Source organism: Choloepus didactylus, chromosome 2 (assembly GCF_015220235.1).
Source record: "Choloepus didactylus isolate mChoDid1 chromosome 2, mChoDid1.pri, whole genome shotgun sequence".
Classification (NCBI taxonomy): domain Eukaryota; kingdom Metazoa; phylum Chordata; class Mammalia; order Pilosa; family Megalonychidae; genus Choloepus; species Choloepus didactylus.
The window spans coordinates 69,214,112-69,232,950 of record NC_051308.1 but is presented as its reverse complement, the minus strand read 5'-3'; the positions used below and the strand labels follow the sequence as shown (position 1 = coordinate 69,232,950).

At 36.3% G+C, this 18,839-nt stretch overlaps 1 protein-coding gene across 3 annotated transcripts in view; it reads left to right on the top strand.

The window, feature by feature from the left end:
• The first annotated feature begins 1,661 nt into the window (after positions 1-1,661).
• Positions 1,662-18,839, top strand: part of RGS13 (regulator of G protein signaling 13) — a 28,766-nt gene continuing 11,588 nt past the window's right edge. The window contains exons 1-4 of one of the 3 annotated variants that reach the window (XM_037812476.1): positions 1,662-1,810; positions 5,051-5,115; positions 10,051-10,119; positions 13,907-13,968. In XM_037812476.1, coding sequence (XP_037668404.1) covers positions 10,055-10,119; positions 13,907-13,968 — 127 coding nt within the window. In that variant the 5' untranslated portion in view covers positions 1,662-1,810; positions 5,051-5,115; positions 10,051-10,054. Of the gene's footprint in view, positions 1,815-5,050; positions 5,116-9,514; positions 9,569-10,050; positions 10,120-13,906; positions 13,969-18,839 lie in introns of those variants that run through there. The other 2 variants (XM_037812483.1, XM_037812487.1) reach the window with 2 other exon arrangements.

Genomic DNA, 18,839 nt, shown 5'->3' with positions numbered 1-18,839 from the left:
TCTGCCTCAGACATTTACACTTTGTTTTGGAATTCCTCTAGGACTACCTTTCACCTATCCATTCTGTTACTCTTCACTCCATGGCTTCTGTGTTTCTCAGAGCCTGTTGGATCAGTAACTCGGTATCTTGGTATGAAACTTTTACTCCTTGAGAAGATGCTCATGTTTTGTTCTGTTAAGCAGGCTTTCAAATTGGTAATCCTATAGGGATTACTTCCAGAATCTTTTTGACCTTGCACCTAAGCCATGAGAAAGAGGGTCCAGCCCTGAAATACTCCTGAAGTCCAGGCCTGGAGATGACTGACAACCCAAATGTCCTGAGGTGGGGAAGGAGATTGGACAACTAGTAATCAGTGAAAATGAGTATCCTCAGAGAACAACCTGAACCTGCTCAACTATCCCAACGTGCACTCTGCTTCCTGCGTCACTGCTACATCTACCCAGCTTCTTATTTTCTTAAGTCTGCCTGTCTTCTCTAGTCCTGAATTTCTCCCTTAGGCTTGACAGATTCAATTTCCCTGGGTTTGAACCTCAAATCATTAAATACGTGTAGGGGTGCTCTAAATACTTCAAGAAAAAGAAACACTCCATCAATCACATTCTGATCCTCTTTTCTGCTATCTTATTCAAATATTCCCCAATCCTCCCCCTCCTTCCCTCCCCACCCCCCTCTGTCTCACACACACACAGACACATACCACAAAATGAGATTAGATACAGGACAAGAATATAAGACAATAGTCTCATACTCTGCATTCATTAGACTACATCTGGAACACCATGTCCAGTTCAGTTTTTGGAGGTATGATGGCAAATTGAAGCATGATGGAGAATCAAGGAACTGTACCCTATAAAAACCAGTTGAAGGAACTAGATAGGTTTAACCGAAAAAAGAAAAGCCTTTTCTAAGTCCTTCAGTTGCTGCAAGTGCCTAGTAATTTGACAGTTTCCAACTTTCTAAATATAAATTTTTATAGAAGTTGTAGGTTTAGAGAAAAATCATGCAGAAAAGACAGAGTTCCCCAAATCACCCTATTATTAACATCCCGCATTAGTGTGGTACTTTTGCTACAATTGATGAAAGAGTATTAGCATAATTATACTAACTAGAGTCTATGGTTTACATTAAGGTTCACTGTTTATGCTGTACTGGTCTATGGTTTTTTTTTTAATTTTTATTCAAGTAACATATATATATATATATATATATATATATATATATATATAACCTGAAATTTCCCCTTTTGACCACAGTCAAATATATAATTCAGTGCTGTTAATTACAATCATAACTTTGTACTACCAAAACATTTTATTCTAAAGTTCTCAATTCTTTGAGAGCAAGTGTTTGCAGTGTTGCCTACTTATTGTTACTAAGCTCTCTTTCTTTTTTTTAAGAAATTTTTCTTAGGACCATACGTTTTCTAAAAGTAGAAAATTAAATTATGTTGGAAAAGAAAGTTTGCATATTACATAGATTTCATAAAGCTACTGCTTCCAATCATGTGGTCACTTCAGATGGTCTAATAATGGTAGATAAAACTTCTTTATCAGCATTGCATGGAAGTCCCACAGCACTACTTTCCATATTCAACAAAGCCTCTCTTTGCATAGATACGTGTGTGTAAAAACAGAACATTCACATAGAGGCCAGAGTGCCATAAAAGGTGATTATAGAGACAGTAAGGTCTTTTTATGCCAAGAAAAATAAAATGCTGGATGTCTCATGGAATTTCAGAACTTGATTTCAAAAGGATCATTACCAGGAGGAAATACAATTTAGCATGGTGGACTGCTCCACAGGATATTTGTGAGTATGTGACTCTACAGAATAATTGATAAATATAAGAATGTTGGCTTGATATACATAATAGTGGATGTTGATTTCAAAAGTTGGACTGCTGGAAGATACTGCTTAGTATTACCTCTTCTACGGAAAAAAAAATAGTAGTTAATACAGATTTCTTTGTCTGGCCTAGGCTTTTGATACCTAAAATTGAACTTACATCCGCTACCTGTATAAACGAAGCTTCTAAATTTAGCAATAAACAAAATACAATAGTTTTAGTGTAAAGTATGATCTTCCATTTTATGTTTTTGTGTATGTGCACATGCCTTGTTTAGATAGAAACATTATAAATCAGACACTCCAAAATAGTTTGTTTCAAATATTATGCATCACCCAATGATTAGTTCCATCATTTTATTGGCCATGCTGACTCCAGCTGTGGTTTGTAAGATTTACCTGAAGCAGTGTTGCCATTCACGTTTTGGAACTTCTTCCTTCCTTTGTGTTATGCCTAAGCATATGCACAAATTACTTCCTTTTTTAAATGACAAGAATTTTCTGTGCTCTGACAAACAAACTCTTGCTAATATGTAAATTGTTCCAGGTTTTTCTAAATGTTATGTGATTTGGTACTTCATAAAATAAACACATTTAAAGACAATATGTTACATTTCTAATAAATAGTATGTATGAACAGAAAGGATTTATTGATTGCCTAACAGGATTATAAAAAAATATATTGTGAAAAGGTTAGATTTAATAAAAACCATTTATTTTCATACCACTTTGAGAAAGATTTAATTTAAATGCTGGAGGAAATGAATCTATTTTAGGCTTAATACGCATCTAAAGCAATTCATCATTAATGCATTTATAAACTACTTTAAGAATTATATTCTGTATATGAAATGTATTCTTGCTTTCAAATAATTATCAGGAGAAAACACTGGAGCAAAAGTAATTATGGAGATTTGAACATGTTCTAAATACTTTATATTTAGATTGTAAAAGTGCACACTAATTTTACCAAGAGGGCATTGAAAAATAAAATGAATAGGCAAATTATTATGCAATGTTAACTTAAGATAAACATAAAATATTTAAAGAAAAATCAATGAAAAAATACAAATTAAAAGCCTAGGCATTTTTATGAACTCAATCCACAAAATTAACAAAAGTCTAGATAAGGAGTTAAATACAAAATGTGGATAACCATAATCCAGCATTTATGACGTGGAAAAATTATTTACTTAAAACTTAAGGCGGGGTATTTGTAGAAATCCTTACCAAATGTGCATTCTCCAGGAAGCACACAATAATCTTTTTGTTTTTGTTTGTTCTCACTATTATTTTAGTTTTAGGTCAATGGAATGTTTTACATGTACCACCAATATGAGAAAAAAATGATCACTTTTAATTTGAAGCATGGTGAGATTTTCCACAATTTAAATCAGTTCTATAATGTATCATTTTGGGTCATTCTTTTACTGGGGACTCTTTTTGCCAAAAGACAATTGTAGTTCTATGGAATATTTGAGGTCAATTTTTGTTTTCACCAGTAATTGACTTGGACACTAATTTGATGGGGAAAATTTAACTGAAGATATCCTAAGTTGAAGTTACCTCTAAACACTAAACTTGTGTCTCTCAATTAGGATATTTTAATGAAGCCCTAGTCCTGAATTTTCAAAAAATTTAGAGTTTACTATTTTTGGAAATACCAAAAATATTTCTTGAAAGTTCTCAATTGAAAATGTGAAAGAATTTCACTCTGCCACTCCATCCTTTATTATTAAACTATAGATGCCAGATATATTACTTAATGTTAAATATTGTTGGATGCACAATTGAAATATATCTGGTTATTCTGAAAATTCTTTGTTCACAAACTGTGAATTGTGTTTTCTTCGTTTTGTCAAATGAAATTTCAAAGGCTGCCTTTTCTCTTCTCATTTTAGAGTGTGAGAATTTCTACTCCTCCATCTGCTTTCCATCTTACAAAACTGCTTTGAAATATTTTGAAGTGTTTTCTTTTTCCTCCTCTCTTAATCTCCTTTATCCTTCATGTTTAAACCTCAAATATCCCTTTACCATAATTTTAGTACTGAGTGTAATAAACTCAGGTGGTTGGTTAATCTCATCTTTTTACCAGAAGCTGGGTTAAATGTTCATGAATCAATCTTTTTGTTTCAATGTGATGGCATTTTGAAGGTATGGGTTTGCGTGATTTTCCAGCAAAGTAGTAATTAATAGCGGGAAGCATAGACGTGGGTAGACATTCTGTCCCAGAAGTCTTAGAAAACAGGCAGCAGGGCACAAGGCACTGGACAATGGCATGGGAGCAGAACTCCAAAACCTGGGACAGCATCCAACAAAGTCTTATTTCTTAAGGGGTTGGAGAACCAGACAACTTCATAAAGCAACACTATTTTGTGATCTGTTTATTCTATGCCTAATACATTTTGTACATAATTCTGTCACTATTTAATTTAACTGTTGATGCTTATATGAAACTATATTCTACATGTATTCCATAATTTAATAAACCTGTAAATGGTTGACATGGAATACTAAACAACTACTTATACATGATTATCAAGTAACATTTGAACAGAATCCTTAAGTGGAAAAGCTTTGGCTGGGCTGTTCTTTTATCCCCTTCCCCTCTAGCACTCAAGCACATCTGAGCTCTTCTGGCCAAACAAATCCCTCCTGGTGGTCCCACCTCATCAGTATTATATGCAAGCCCCAATATTGTATCCGAATCCCTGTAGCAGATCCAGCTACTTCTAAAACTGGGACCCCAGCTATTAATATAATGTGTGAATAATACAAATATAGGAAGAGAGTAATAACAAAAATAAAGAGAAGGGAGATTTGCAGGAAGTATGCTTATATGTTGGTGAATGGATAAGGTTGACTGAAAAAACTGTGGAGTCTGGGGTGAAATGTTAAAAGAGGAAGAAATGCAGTATAACAGAATGTGTGCTTCCTGTGCATACAGAAAGCTTAGGAAATATTTCCTGAGTTACAGACTGCAAGAAGCTAAAGGAAGATAAGATAACTGCAATGGAAAGTTTTCAGATACATGCATTTTTCTAATCTTATATGGTTCCATCTTAGAGAAAAGGAAATTGAGAATCTGAGAGTTTATTTAGTATGCCCAAGGTTACACAGCTAATAAGGAAAGACCTGCACTTAACACGTGTCTGTTTGGCTTCAGAGCCCAGAACTATTTTAATATACTCTGTCACATCTCAGGAGCTGTGGGAATCCCCTCAAGTCTAGTGCATCCGGAAATTGCTTTGTTGTGCTTCTGACATCAGGTAGGTGTTGTATACTAAGACTGTTCTATTTTTACCAAACAAATCCTTTAAAGTTACAAAAGCAAATATGATAATCTGTAAATATATATATATATATATATATATATACACTTGAGTTACAAAATTCACCCAAAAAATGGGTATGAAAATGGGTACACATAGCTCCAGCAGATCAGTGGGGAGACAATGAGATACAAGAACTATTGTTAAATGAAGAGGCTAGGATGAGGGCCATTAGAAGACAGAATTGACTTGTTATACTGACAGAGAAGACATATGAAGGAAGTAGGCTCTTTTCCATCCTCTTGCTTAAAAGATTAAGCAGAGAGCTATTGGTAACTTGCATATTATAGGTGATCACGGAGAACAGGAAACTTTTACATTAATGTAGTTCAGGGTCCAATTACATACAGGATCAGTTATGGTTAGCCAGTCAGTGTAACAGTTTACTTAGCTTCAATTATTTCAATGTTAATCATCTTAAGTCAGATTTATCTCTCTAGAACAAGGCTTTCATTTTCATCACACTGCTAATTAAAGACCTCAGTGAATTACTACTCGCAGCAGAATAACGCCCAATGTCTTTAGCTTTGCTTTGAAGGCTATTCAAAATCTAGCCCCACACAATAAATATATCTTTATGATAAACTCTCCCTTTTGAATTTATACTTGAAATCAAAAGAGTCCTAATTAGTGAATTAGCCTATTCCTCTTCTGTGTAGATATATTTAACTTCCTTGATCCTTGGTCCTTTTCACTTACAGTAGAGATCCACAGGGAAAATGAAGTCCATCAGACCACACTCCCATAAATTCTTATCCCTAACCTGCATATGTACTGGGATCTGCACCTGTACTTTCCCCACCCCTTTCAATTACAAGGGATCATTAAATTCTTCCTATACTCCCACTGCTCTAATATCCCAACTCCAATATTCTGAATTCTAACCCTTCTTCTTTCTCAAAAATCTCATTCTGTTGACTTTCTCTTTTTCTCCCATGTCTTCAGCCTTTCTTCATGGTTAACATTTCCCACCTCCAGGGCCTGTCATTCACACTGTAGTCTTCATGGACAATGCCCCCTGGAGATACATGGGCCAGAATAGTCAAACTGCAGAGACCTGCCTCTCTCTGGTAAATCATGCTGTAGCTTTCACCAGAAAGGGGTGGGGGGGGAGGGGAGAAAAAGAGAGAAAGAGAGAAAGGAGGAGAGAGAAAAAATAAAGGAAGGAAGGCAAAAAAGAAGGGAGATAGGAAGAAAGGAAGAAGAGGTGAGAAAGTGCAGGTAGTCCTATACAAGTAGACCTATGGTTATCTTGTCTGCATTTCCTCTCCTCCCTCTTGTATCTGCCCTCACTGCTCCACCAAACCCGCTCTTGCCGATATCATTGATGATGTTCTTGTTAACAACTCTGAGGGATATTTTTCAATCCATAGCTCTCTTAATCTTTTCCCGGCACTTAGCATCCATCTGGCCACTCTTCCTTTGAAAAATTTATTCCTTCGTTTCTGTGATACCATATTATTCTGATTTTCTTCCTGCTGGCTCCTCTTTCATTCATCTTTCTGGGACCATCTGCTTTTCTCAGTCCATTTTCTCTGCATGGACCATCTCACCTGCTCCTGTGGCTTCTTTTGTGTTTTCAATGTAATTGCCCACTTGTACCTTGAGGTCAAAGCTCTCATCTGAACTTGTTCCCTCTCTTTCTCTCACCTTCCATATCTAACACATCAGCAAGTTCTGATGGTTCCTCCTCTAAAATATCTAAAATCTATCCTCTTGCCTCTATCTCCACTGCCACCTGCTAATCCAAGCCACTATTGACTCTCATTTGGATTCCTGCAGTTGCTTTCTAACTGATCTTGCTTATTCCACTCTTACCACACCACAATTCATTCTACTCCACAGTTTCAAATGTTAACATATCAATTATCTACTATAAGACCATTGATGATTTCTAAGAATATTAATCCATGGCCTATAAAACCTAAGGTACCTAACCTCACCACTTCATCTCCTTCCACTCTCTCCCTCATTTACTAAGTTTCACTGGCCTTCTTTAATTTCATCAAACAAACCAAAGTTTTTTCTGACTCTAGGCCTTGGCATTTGCTGTCCCTTCTACCTGGCATGCCCCTCCTCCAGTTCTTTAAATTGTCTTCATCAGGGGACAGCTTGAATATCAGCTCCCCAAGGAAGTGTTCCTTGACTACATAATTTAAGTAAACAACCCTCTCATTTTCATCAGTTTGTTTCATTTTATTTTCTTAGAGGTTATCATTCATTAGAAATCATCCCATTTATTTATTTACTTGTTTATTGTCATATCCCACTCATTAGAGTGCACAATCTAAGAAAGCTGCAACCTTATCAAGCTTGTTTCTTGCTGTATCCTTTTGCCTAGAACAATACCTGGCAAATATCTAATGCCAGGCAAATATTTAAATGAGATTTAGACAATATATGCTACCACCTACTAGACGTCTCTACCTTGCTGTTTTGTAGGCACATCAAACTCAGCTTCTACCATAAAATTGCTCTTCCTTCTGTGTTTGAATCTCAGTGAATGGCAGCACCAACCAACCATTGCATAAGGTAGAAACATACCAGTCATTCCTTAAGGTTTCCTCTCCTCTTTTATTGATTCTTTATGGTTACCATGCCCAATCAATCATTTAGTCCTGTGCATTCTACCTCTTTCTACCTCTAAGTTTTCTCTTCGTCTCTAACTACATTGCTACTACACAAACCCAGGCCACCATTTTTTTCTTGCCCACACTATGGCAAACTTCTCCTACTGTTCCTGAGCTTGTCTTTCTCCAAACTATTCCTACATTATCTTTATAAAACATATACAGTCATTTCACTTTCCTACTGGAAATCTTTGCATGGCTTCCCATTGTCTTTAAGATAAAATAAACTATTTAAAATCACCTCTTGTGATCTGGCCTGAGCTTAACTCCATTAGTAGTAGTAGTCTAGGAAAAATAGTAGTCTATGAAGTTTATCTAGTGTTGCTTTGTGTTTTTTAAGCTTTATATATATGATGTCATAAAGTACAAATCTCTTGTTCGTAAACTTTATTTTTATTCCGTATTATGTTTTTCAGCTAATTAGTGCTCACACGTTTGGATCTAGGTCATTCATTCTGATCGCTATATTCTATTATAAATGCATAGCACTTTTATCCATTCTCCTACTGATGGCAATTTATATTGTTTCTACTTTTTTCTTATAAACAATGTTGCAATGAACATTTTTGAATGTGGTTATCAGTCTGAGCTTAACTCCCCGGCCTTTTCTCTCAGCTCTCTCCCAGTCGTAATCTAGATTCATGCTGTAATTAAATTCCTTTCATTTCCTCCACCAGGACATGACCCTTTGCCTCCTGACCTTTGCACAAGCTGCCCCTCTCCCATTCACTCAGTGCATTCCTGATCTTTTAGGTTCTATCTCACGTGTTACTTTACTGGGATGCCTTCTGCAAACACACTCAAGTCTGGTTAGGTTCCCCTCCTATGTGTACTCAAAGGCCCCTGGACTTTCTATATAAAAATCTCCATTAAATGTATTTTAATTGCTTGTCACTGACGACAGGGGGAGAAGAGACAGGATCTATGTAGATTACCAGCAGACAGAATTTGGCACCTAACAAGTGCTCAACACAACTTTTGAATGAATTGAAAAAGACATATAAAAAATAACTGTTTATTCTTAATAATTAATTGTAAATAAGTGTGTATATGTGTTCAGTAAACTATTTCTAGTTTTCATTATAAAGTGTGGATTTAATTAATCTTAACACATTTCTTAGCTGTTCTCTCGAAGTCTTGAGTTTAAAAACATCTATGACATGTATTGTTATGCAAAGATGCCTGGGCTGAATAAACCTTACCTGAATTTTAGAGTCAGAATAAAATGTCCTGGGTAGGTAAAACCAGGTGTTTTGGTTTGCTGATGCTGCTGTTATGCAGATAACCAGAAATGGATTGGCTTTTATAAAGAGGATTTATTTGGTTAAAAATTTACAGCCCTGAGGCCATAAAAGTGTCCAAATTAAGGCATCAACAAGAGGATACCTTCGCTGAAGAACAGCCAATGGTGTCCAGAAGACCTCTGTCAGCTGGGAAGGCACACGGCTGGCGTCTGCTTGTCCTTTAGCTTCTCCAGGGCAAATTCTGGGATTCATATCTTAGCTTAGCATCTCCAAGCATCTGCAAGCATCAGCAAACATCTGGGTCTGTGTCGACTCTTGTTAAAGGACTCCAGTAAACTAATCAAGACCCAGCATGAATAGGTAGGGCCACACCTCCATGGAAATAATTTAATCAAAAGTATCATCTACAGTTGGGTGAGTCACATTTCCATGTAAACAACCTAATCCAAATATCCCACAAGATTGGATTAAAACATGGCTTTTGGGGGGACATAATCTGTCCAAACAACACACCAGGTAAGCAACACCTCTCTCAGAATTCATCATTAGTGGGGCTTATTTTTTATTTGGTTATTGACACAATAAGAAAAATATAAGGAGGCAATTATTATTCATTATATTGGGAAAGCTTTCTAGAAACAGGAATTATCCAAAAAGGGAAGCCTTGGGAGTTGGTAAATTCATTGTCAGTGGGCTAAAATGGAAAGATCTTTTTCAAAGATCTGTATTTTTTTATTGCCATGATTTGATGCATAGGTGAGCCAGATGAGTTCTCAAGTCATATATGAAGCTCCTATATCTCCATAAAACATTTATGAGAGATGAGTCATTTTATTCTCATCTTTCCTCCCCACCCCTGCTAGTGATTGTAATCCATCAACTTTAAGAACCTATCATTTTTTTATGATTTATAATTTTGTGTGTTCTTTAAAAATTGCCTCTAGAATATAATTATTTTAAATGACTAAATTGTACTAAGATGTGCTGTATTTCCTTAGAAAGATGAGCAGACGTACTTGTTGGATTTGTAAGATGTGCAAAGATGAATCTAAGAGGCCCCCTTCAAAGTAAGTAGCATCTAAATTCTATGGTCATTGTTAAGCACATTTATCACAAGCTAAACAGGTGTGTATTTATTCAATTGCTTTCTTATATTTTGTTTAAAAAGTAAAAATTGCATTTACACATAAGTAATTCCACTAGAAGCATAATCATGTATTACTATAAAATTGTAGAACCATTTTTAAAAATTCAGAAAATATATACCCTTACTATTAAGACTCAGTTTTTTCGTACATCATCTCCATTTTCATTGCTCATGGCTTACTCCTGAGAATTGAAGAAGTTAAGTGTTTTTAGAGAGTTTATTATGAATAAAAATTATTAAAATTTTAAAAAAGTTTTATATTTATGTTAAAATGAGATTCTTTGATGCACAATATTTTCACAGTTGTAACCCTCCACAAATAAAGTGCTAGATGGCTGAGGTGAGATTGGAGGGGTAATGAAACACTTACCAAGGCCCTAAGTCTCTTCAACACCTTGCCATACCTAAATTTAGAAGGGAGCAGTGAATCTATTAAAATGGAAAGTGGAATGCCTAAAAAAGATAACAAATCATTTGACTGGATTTGTCTTCCACAAGGGACTCCTAGGGTGAGGAAACCTCTTACATTAATAGTGAGCAAATAACCTGGTCTATGTCAAGACCTCAGTTCTGGCCACGTCTACCTCCTATGATCAGAGCTGCTAGTGTGTATTCTCCTGCCCTGAAGTACTGAAATGTCCAACAATGCTTGCAGGCTACCCTGTGGTGGGGAAGAAGAGGTTGCAGTGTGGGGAGGAGCAGAGTAAGACCCAAAGCTCAGCATTTTAAAGGACCAGCCGAGGCTGCTAAGCTGCACAGATGTGTCTGAGGATGAAGACATAACAGGCTGAATTGGGATCAGCTTCTTTCTCTTTTGATGACTTTCCACAGAGTGTCACCATCAGGGCTTGCATTTCCAGCTATTCGCCTTCTGGATCCATCATCAGGTTAGGGGAAGGCCAAGGAAAGAGAACTCACATTCATGGAGTCATTTGATGATGCTCTACATTCACTACTTAATTTAATTTTCAGGACAACTTTATGAGATAGATATTATTATCCCCATTTTATAGGTAATAAAATTGGGGTTTGGATTTTAAGTAACATCAAAAGCTTGTAAGTATAGTACTGAGGTTAGAAACCAGGACTGTTAGACTCCAAATGCTCTTCATTCCTCATTCCAAGTCTTGATGTTTCAAAATGTTTCCACATCTGGTTGGTATCTGTTCTAGTTTGCTAATGCTGCCAGAATGCAAAACACCAGAAATGTATTGGCTTTTATAAAAGGGGGTTATCTGATTACACAGTTACAGTCTTAAGGCTATAAAATGTACAAGGTAACACGTCAACAATTGGGTACCTTCACTGGAGGAAGGCCAATGGCATCTGGAAAACCTCTGTTAGCTAGGAAGGCACATGGCTGGTGTCTGCTTGCTCCCAGATTGCATTTCAAAATGGCATTCTCCAAAATGTCTGCATCAGCTTCTAATGGCCATCTTCAAAATATCTGTCTCAGCTACAGCTAGCTGTGAGCTCCTTCTTTCTGAGCTTTTATAGAGCTCCAGTGAACTAATCAAGGCTCATGCTGAGTGGGCATGGCCACACCTCCATGTAAATACTGAACCAATAGGTTCCAACCCAATCCACACTAATATGTCTGCTCTCACAAGATTGCATTAAGGAATATGGCTTTTTCTGTGGGCTATAATATATACAAACCAGCACAGTATCCATCACCCATCTGTCCAGAAGAAAGAGGGAACACAAAAGGGAGAATTTTGGGGGGAAAATCGGGTAGGTGAGGAGACAAAGATGTTGAGAATAATTGTGATATGAGCATCTAGATAGCCGTGGGACAGCACAAAACTTACAGGATGTTCAGAGACAATTTACAAGTAAAAATGAGGTTAAACCAGAAACATTTCACAACTTTTCCTCCAACCATGATTAGATCAATCACAGTCTACCTCCATAAATCTCATAAACCCTAGAGGCAAAGGAATTCTCTTACCAATGATTACCCATTCCAATTTTTAAGCTAACATAAGAAGCAATGGCATCTTCACGTAGGTTGTATATTTTATTCTTTTCTATGTATAGGGGATGGGTGGAACAGATAGGCATGCAATATACCTTGCCTAGCACTTTCCATTTCGCTGGATTGAAAGGTCACTTCAGGTGACTGTTCTAATAGTTCTAATCAGAGAAGAGAACAATGAGTCAGATATCGTTTCATGGAAACGTTTTTTGAAAGCAATCTAAACAGCAGAATCCTGTTAAGCCTCAATATTGATGCAAACAACCCATCTAAAACTGGCAGGATCCATCTGAATTTTTTGAGAACAAAAGATATTTGATCTTTTCAGAACTCTCAATATTGTTCCATGTTCTGTATTACTTTTTTAACCTCTGTAACTAATCTCCCTTCATTATGTTAAGTACCCGCTAATTCTCAGGGCTGCTCCTCCAACACCAATTATTAGGCTAACTATAACAGGCATAACCAATGGGCAGTGCTCGCTGATATCTATAGCTGTCTGTGATCATATCTGGCTTTTGAGAACAGGAAAAATAAGAATGCATCACAAATGGAATGGCAATAAACTGATTGACTATTTTGTTTTAAAATAGAGAAAATAAAATCATTTGTCTATGAGAATACATCATCACTTGTCCATTCACTCCATGAAGCTCCAAAATGTACAGAAAAGAATCCTCAAAATCAGGATCTTTTATAAATATTTTCTAAATGGTAAATGGTGTTGTTTATACTGTTCAGGTCAAATGCAACTTGACATGTTTTTCATAGTAATAAAAATTAAAATCCTCAAAATGCTAAAAAAAAATTAAAGCAAATAACACTCCAAGAAAATAGTCATACATAATAGCTATAGGGTTACTAACTCTGTTACAGGAGTGCATACAAAAAGATTTTGTGGATAACTTTTAAGATCCCAATATATGAATGAGCAAATACATTGCTGCTTGACAGCAGCACATAATGGCATAACCTTTATTTTAAAAGCAATTTGGCAATTTGAATTTAAAAGCAAGATGCATTTAAAAATGCATCTTTTTGACACTTTTTGGGTCTACTTCTGCCAACCTCCTAAAGAATTATCCTAGCTAGGGGGCATGGAAAGTCTTAATCGCAGCTGGACCCCATTTGGTTTTAATAGTGAAAAATGAGAAATAACCAAAAAGCTCATTGAGAATAATTATGTAAACTATGGAATACCACTTTGTAGACTACTCCACAGTTACCACAAATGATTGAGACTATATATGATTATATATTTATAACACTATAAATTATTATTAAAATAATTGTAATGCCATATAAATGTGCTTAAAAAGGGAGTATGCATATATAAAGGATACTCACGTATATAATGGCATATTTATTTCTTGGTTAAGAACACAAAGACACATAACAAAAGGACTAAAAATTAGATACATCAACATATTAATAGTGGTAATTTGGGAATAGGGAGATTATAAGACTATGGCTCTTTATCTTTTTTAAAATTATTTTATATTTTCAAAACATCACTAATGAACACATACTATTTTTATGTTTTTAAAAATTTAGAAAGTAAAATAAAATGCAAAAGATCACAGGAACATAAATTTCCATCCTAAATGTCACACAAATGAAGAGTAATTATATTTTTAAATTATTTTCAGGATAGTATATTTCTGTTTAATCCTGCAAAACCTTGAGTTTATTGTCCCTACTATCAAACACCTTTTGTTTCTTTTCAAAGCCTTACTTTGGAGGAAGTGTTACAGTGGGCCCAGTCTTTTGAAAAACTGATGGCTACAAAATGTGAGTATTGTGGATTACTACCCAGTTTCATACTTAGAGTTAAAAAAGGAACCTTAGATGATGAATGTATGTTGCTCTTCTCACAGCCTTTTAGATGACAGCTGCCAAAGTTAAAAAGAAGAAAACCTGAAAATAGTTTGTCATGTCAACCACGATTAGTTTCTCTAGCATTAATTAAAACAAGATTAGTCACTGTGAATATTTATTCTTTACAAGTACATGTACAAAATCCCTTGGAAAATATGCTTAAATAGTAGCATGTACTGAAAATTACTCTTTTAATAGCCTTCTAATTTTTAGGATGAGAAAAAAATTAACAATTTGCTGTTGTTCATGCCTTCAAAAGTAATAACAAATTTGAGTTTTGATGCTCTAAAAGTCTTCAAAATTTGTCTCTAACTTTATTGGTGTCTGATTTAAGTGATATAAACTATGAGTACATGTATAGTTGTATATGATTGTTAACATGCAGATGGCATAAAGAAAAGACAGTAGTAATGGTGATGAGGGAGATAAAGCCACAGATCCAATGCAAGAAATATGAAGAAAGTTGCACATTCATATGAGCAGTGAATTGGGTTTGGGAAAGGAAATTGGGAGATTGTGTCTGTTTTAAATTGCCTCTCAATGAGCTATAGTTATTACTTTAATACTCCCTAGAACTTACAGTTTAGCATGCCCATATGTAAGTAAAACAAAAAGTAGAAAATGATAAATACAAGAGAGATGTAAAAAAGAATGCAGTGGGCACTCAAAAAAAGGTCTCCTGTTCACTGAGATCGGTACTTTTTTGTTTTTTTGGTATGGAATTGGTTTCCTTCATATGTTCTGTAATTTGGAGCCTATTTCAGATCCACAGTTGATCTCTCTGCGAATGTTTATTTATAGCCTATGATTGTAGAAGGGAAGTTGACTGAGCTACTTAGCTGTGTTGTTGAGTGGGGTATGTCAGTGGTTATCCTGGACTCCTGTCTGCCCTGACGCAAAGGCCTGTAGTCACTGTTCTCCCTTTGATGTTGAGACAGCTGTTACCGCCTGGCTCAGAGGGCAATGGCAGGAGGTGCTGAACCCTGCCTACTCCTACTGAAATGCCTTGATCAGTCATTCTGACAGTTGCTTCATGGCCCTCTTCTTAGTACTGGGATCTACACCTCCAGGCTTGGGTCACTGCCTGAGCCTCCACCTTCTGTAGCTGGTTCTGGTGAGCATTTGGGGCTGTAGTTTATTTCTTTGATCCAGATGCCATTGCCTTCACTTTTCAGAGATTCCTCACAGTTTGTGATCCAGTTTACCAGCATGATTGTGACTTTTTAAAAAGATATTATTTTGTTCAATTCTAGGACAGAGGAATGGCAGAACAGGGCAAAAGTGTATCTTCCGTCTGCCATATTGATCCTCTGTTAATCATTTGGATTTCGGTCCCAATCCTCTGTCATCCATCCTTTGCAACATTGCCAGATTAGTTTCCCTCTTAGAATTTCATATCTTCATCTATGAAATTGGAATAATATCACCTATCATTTCCACATTATTGTGCAAGTTAGGTATAAAACACCTAATCCAATGCCTGATACAGGTAGGTGCAATAATTTGTAGTTATTTGTATTAGTAGTGAAATACATGTTTCTAAATATCATTTCTTTTTCTCCACTGCCTACCAAATAATCCAAAGTCTCTAACTTGTTATTCAGAGCTCTCTATATCCTAACCTTGATATACTTTTTTTTCCCAATATACTTTTAAAAATGTATCCCATGCTACTCCCCTTCACATGCCTCACCTTTCCACCAGCGTGACTGTTGCTCTGTTTTCTACTCTCCTGCTCTAGGCTCTTGTTCAAGGACCTCTCCATCTCCTCTACCTACTCTGCCCATCAAAATCCTACCCATCCTTGGAAGTAAAATTCAAATTCTACTTTTTCCATGAAACTTCTCAGAAGTATTTTTTCCTGCCTCTTCTATGTCGTAGTATCATTCTTCATGCTGCTTTTAATTACAGCTATTTTGTGTGTTGGGATTTTTTGCCACAACTACATTATCTATAGATTGTAAATTCCTTAAGAGTACAAATTGCCTCTGATTCACCTTTCATCCCCCTGAGAGACTAAAAATGTGCTTTGTAGCCAATGGGCATGCAGTAAATCCTCAATGAATAAATATAAAACAAATATTAGTAAGGAATGATCAGAACACCAAGCCATATTAATATGAGTTTCTGTGTCAGTCCTGGTGGCCTACTAAACAAAACGAATAAAGTTAATTACTTGGCAAGGATCTCAGGTGGGAGCCTATCCAGGATTAGCATTTTATAAATCTAGTGTCATGAGAATAATCAAAGTCTACAAAAAAGAGGGGGACAGGAAGACAACATAATACTCTTTATAAAAGCCAACAAAAAAGGGTAAGAATCTAGCCAGAAAGGGAATTTCTGTGAAATTTGTATAAAAATTAAAGTCACATAATAAAAAGGTGATAATACAAATCACTCTGTGGCCCATCCAACCAAATGTTAAAACTAAGAATACAAATATTAAGCACACCAGAGGCTAAAAGTGTGTTTATATTAACCAAGGACACTAGTAAAATGCTTCCTGGAGCTAAAATATGGAGTTGTCTATTTTTGCATAGATCAAAAGACTGTTCTAAGAACATGCAGTTCAGAAACTCATATGGGAAAAAAATGTGTTAGACTTGGTCTCAATATATGTTTGCTAGAGAGTCATTAAGTAATAGTCATTACAATACAATTAAATTTAGTTTCCTCACAGGAAAGAGGGATCCAAGAAAGCCATTGATTTGAAAACAGAGCTATGGCAAAATTCAGATGTTAGTTAGATGCTAAGAATGTTAATAATCTAGATGCATTTTCATTGTTATTTAATGCTACATTATTGATAAACAAGTTTAAGAATGTGGGTCAAACATGCTTTTAAAAACTGGTGTGTGCCTTAGTTCAATATTCATTCAATAAATATTTATTAATAGATACCAAGCAATAAACTTGTTAAAAAAAACTCATGTGGCCATGTGACACACAAAATAGCATAGAAAAAAGATTTTTCAAAAACTAAAAATCCCCAAGAAGAGAACAGGGAAACATGCCATTTCTGTTATGTTGGGGTAAAGTAGAAAAGTTATGATCAGAACAGCTGCTAGTAATAATCCTGAATGGCATTCCAAAGGCAAGACAAACACAAACTTTTGAAAAATAATAGCCTTTGAAAAAATTTTCACTGAAGGATGCTTAAGAGGCTAACTGGTAGTATTATTTTAATTGATAAGAAACCACTTTAGAAGAATGCTAAAGATAAATGTGTACTTATTTCAATGAAGAAATGTAGGGTGCAGAACTCCCCAAGATTTGGGGTGAAAACCAGCCTCATTTTAAAAGCTCCACAATGAATTAAGCAGAAATTGCACAGCAAAATTTCAAAGTCTGCAGATGATAGACAGTTCTCAAAGTTTCCAAACATTCAAGTTTTTAGGAAAGAAATTCAGGACGGAGTTTTAAATTATTTACAAAATGAACAGAAAACTAGCAATATGTTTTTAAATGGTCCAGGAAAAACTGTCTGAACTATTAATCATTTCCCCATAAAACTACTTGAAAAATAACCAAAGACTTTTCCTTGAAAGATATTGACTCAAGATATGATAATTCACCCCCCATCCCCCACCCCCAAGTCATTAAAGTGTTAAGCATCCCCAAGATGAATATTGAAAAGAAAATACTGTGGGTATTTCTGGAGCAAACCCTTAATAGAGATAGAGTAAAAATAGAAAAGATAGACATATATTTGAAATGATAAAAGGGCCAGCAATAAATTAAAAGCCCAGGACTCGAGAGAGGAGGGCAAGATGGCGGCATAGAGAGGAGTGGAAGCTAAGTAGTCCCCCTGGAATAACTACAAAAAACCATAAACAACTAGTAAATAATCCAGAATAACTGCAGGGGAACAAACAAGACCATCCACTCAACATACACCAACCTGAATTGGGAGAAATGCCCGAGAACACAGCATAAAATCTGTAAGTAAAACCTGCGGAACCAAGTCGTGAGACCCCCTCCCCCATAGCCCGAACTGCGAAGCCTCGTGGTGCCAGAGAGAAGCTCTCTCCCAGCAAGCGAATACAGCTCAGCTGAGCTCCAACTGGGGTTTTAAGTAGCGAGTGTGAACTGCTCATCACAGGTACGCATCCCCAAAAAACAGACAGAGGCTTTGGGTGACGACTGACCTGGGAGAGCCAGAGGGTCACCTTGGACTGGGTCTGAAGGGAACTATCTGTTTCTTTTTTGGCTCAGTGGAGAAAGCCCCAGTCATTTTCAGTTTCCAGGGCTGTGACTCTGGGAAGGGTGGAGACAGCACAAGCAGAGAGCGAGACCATTGAAATGCTAATGACCTCCACCTGGGGGGTCTGCCTTCTCTAGGAGGAAAGGGGTGGGGCCCTTTCCATTCAGAACCAGACCCCAGAGCCTGGGGGAACATGGCCATACCTCCTCACACCAGTCAAGAATTATAGGCTAACAGGCATCACCTGCTGGGCAGAAAAGCACAGTGACCCGAGGCATCAAAGGGTGGAGCAATTTTCTAAGACACACCCGCAGGGAAACCAGATACTGAATATTTCTTCCCTCTGGGACCTGAGCCTGTTCTGGTCTGGGAAAACCTGAGTTGGATAACCAAGGAAACCATGCCTAAACAACAGAAAATTACAACCTACACTAAGAAAAACAAAGTTATGGCCCAGTCAAAGGAACAAATGTACACTTCAACTGAGATACAGGAATTTAAACAACTAATGCTAAACCAGTTCAAAAAGTTTAGAGAAGATATTGCAAAAGAGATAGAGGCTGTAAAGGAAGCACTGGAC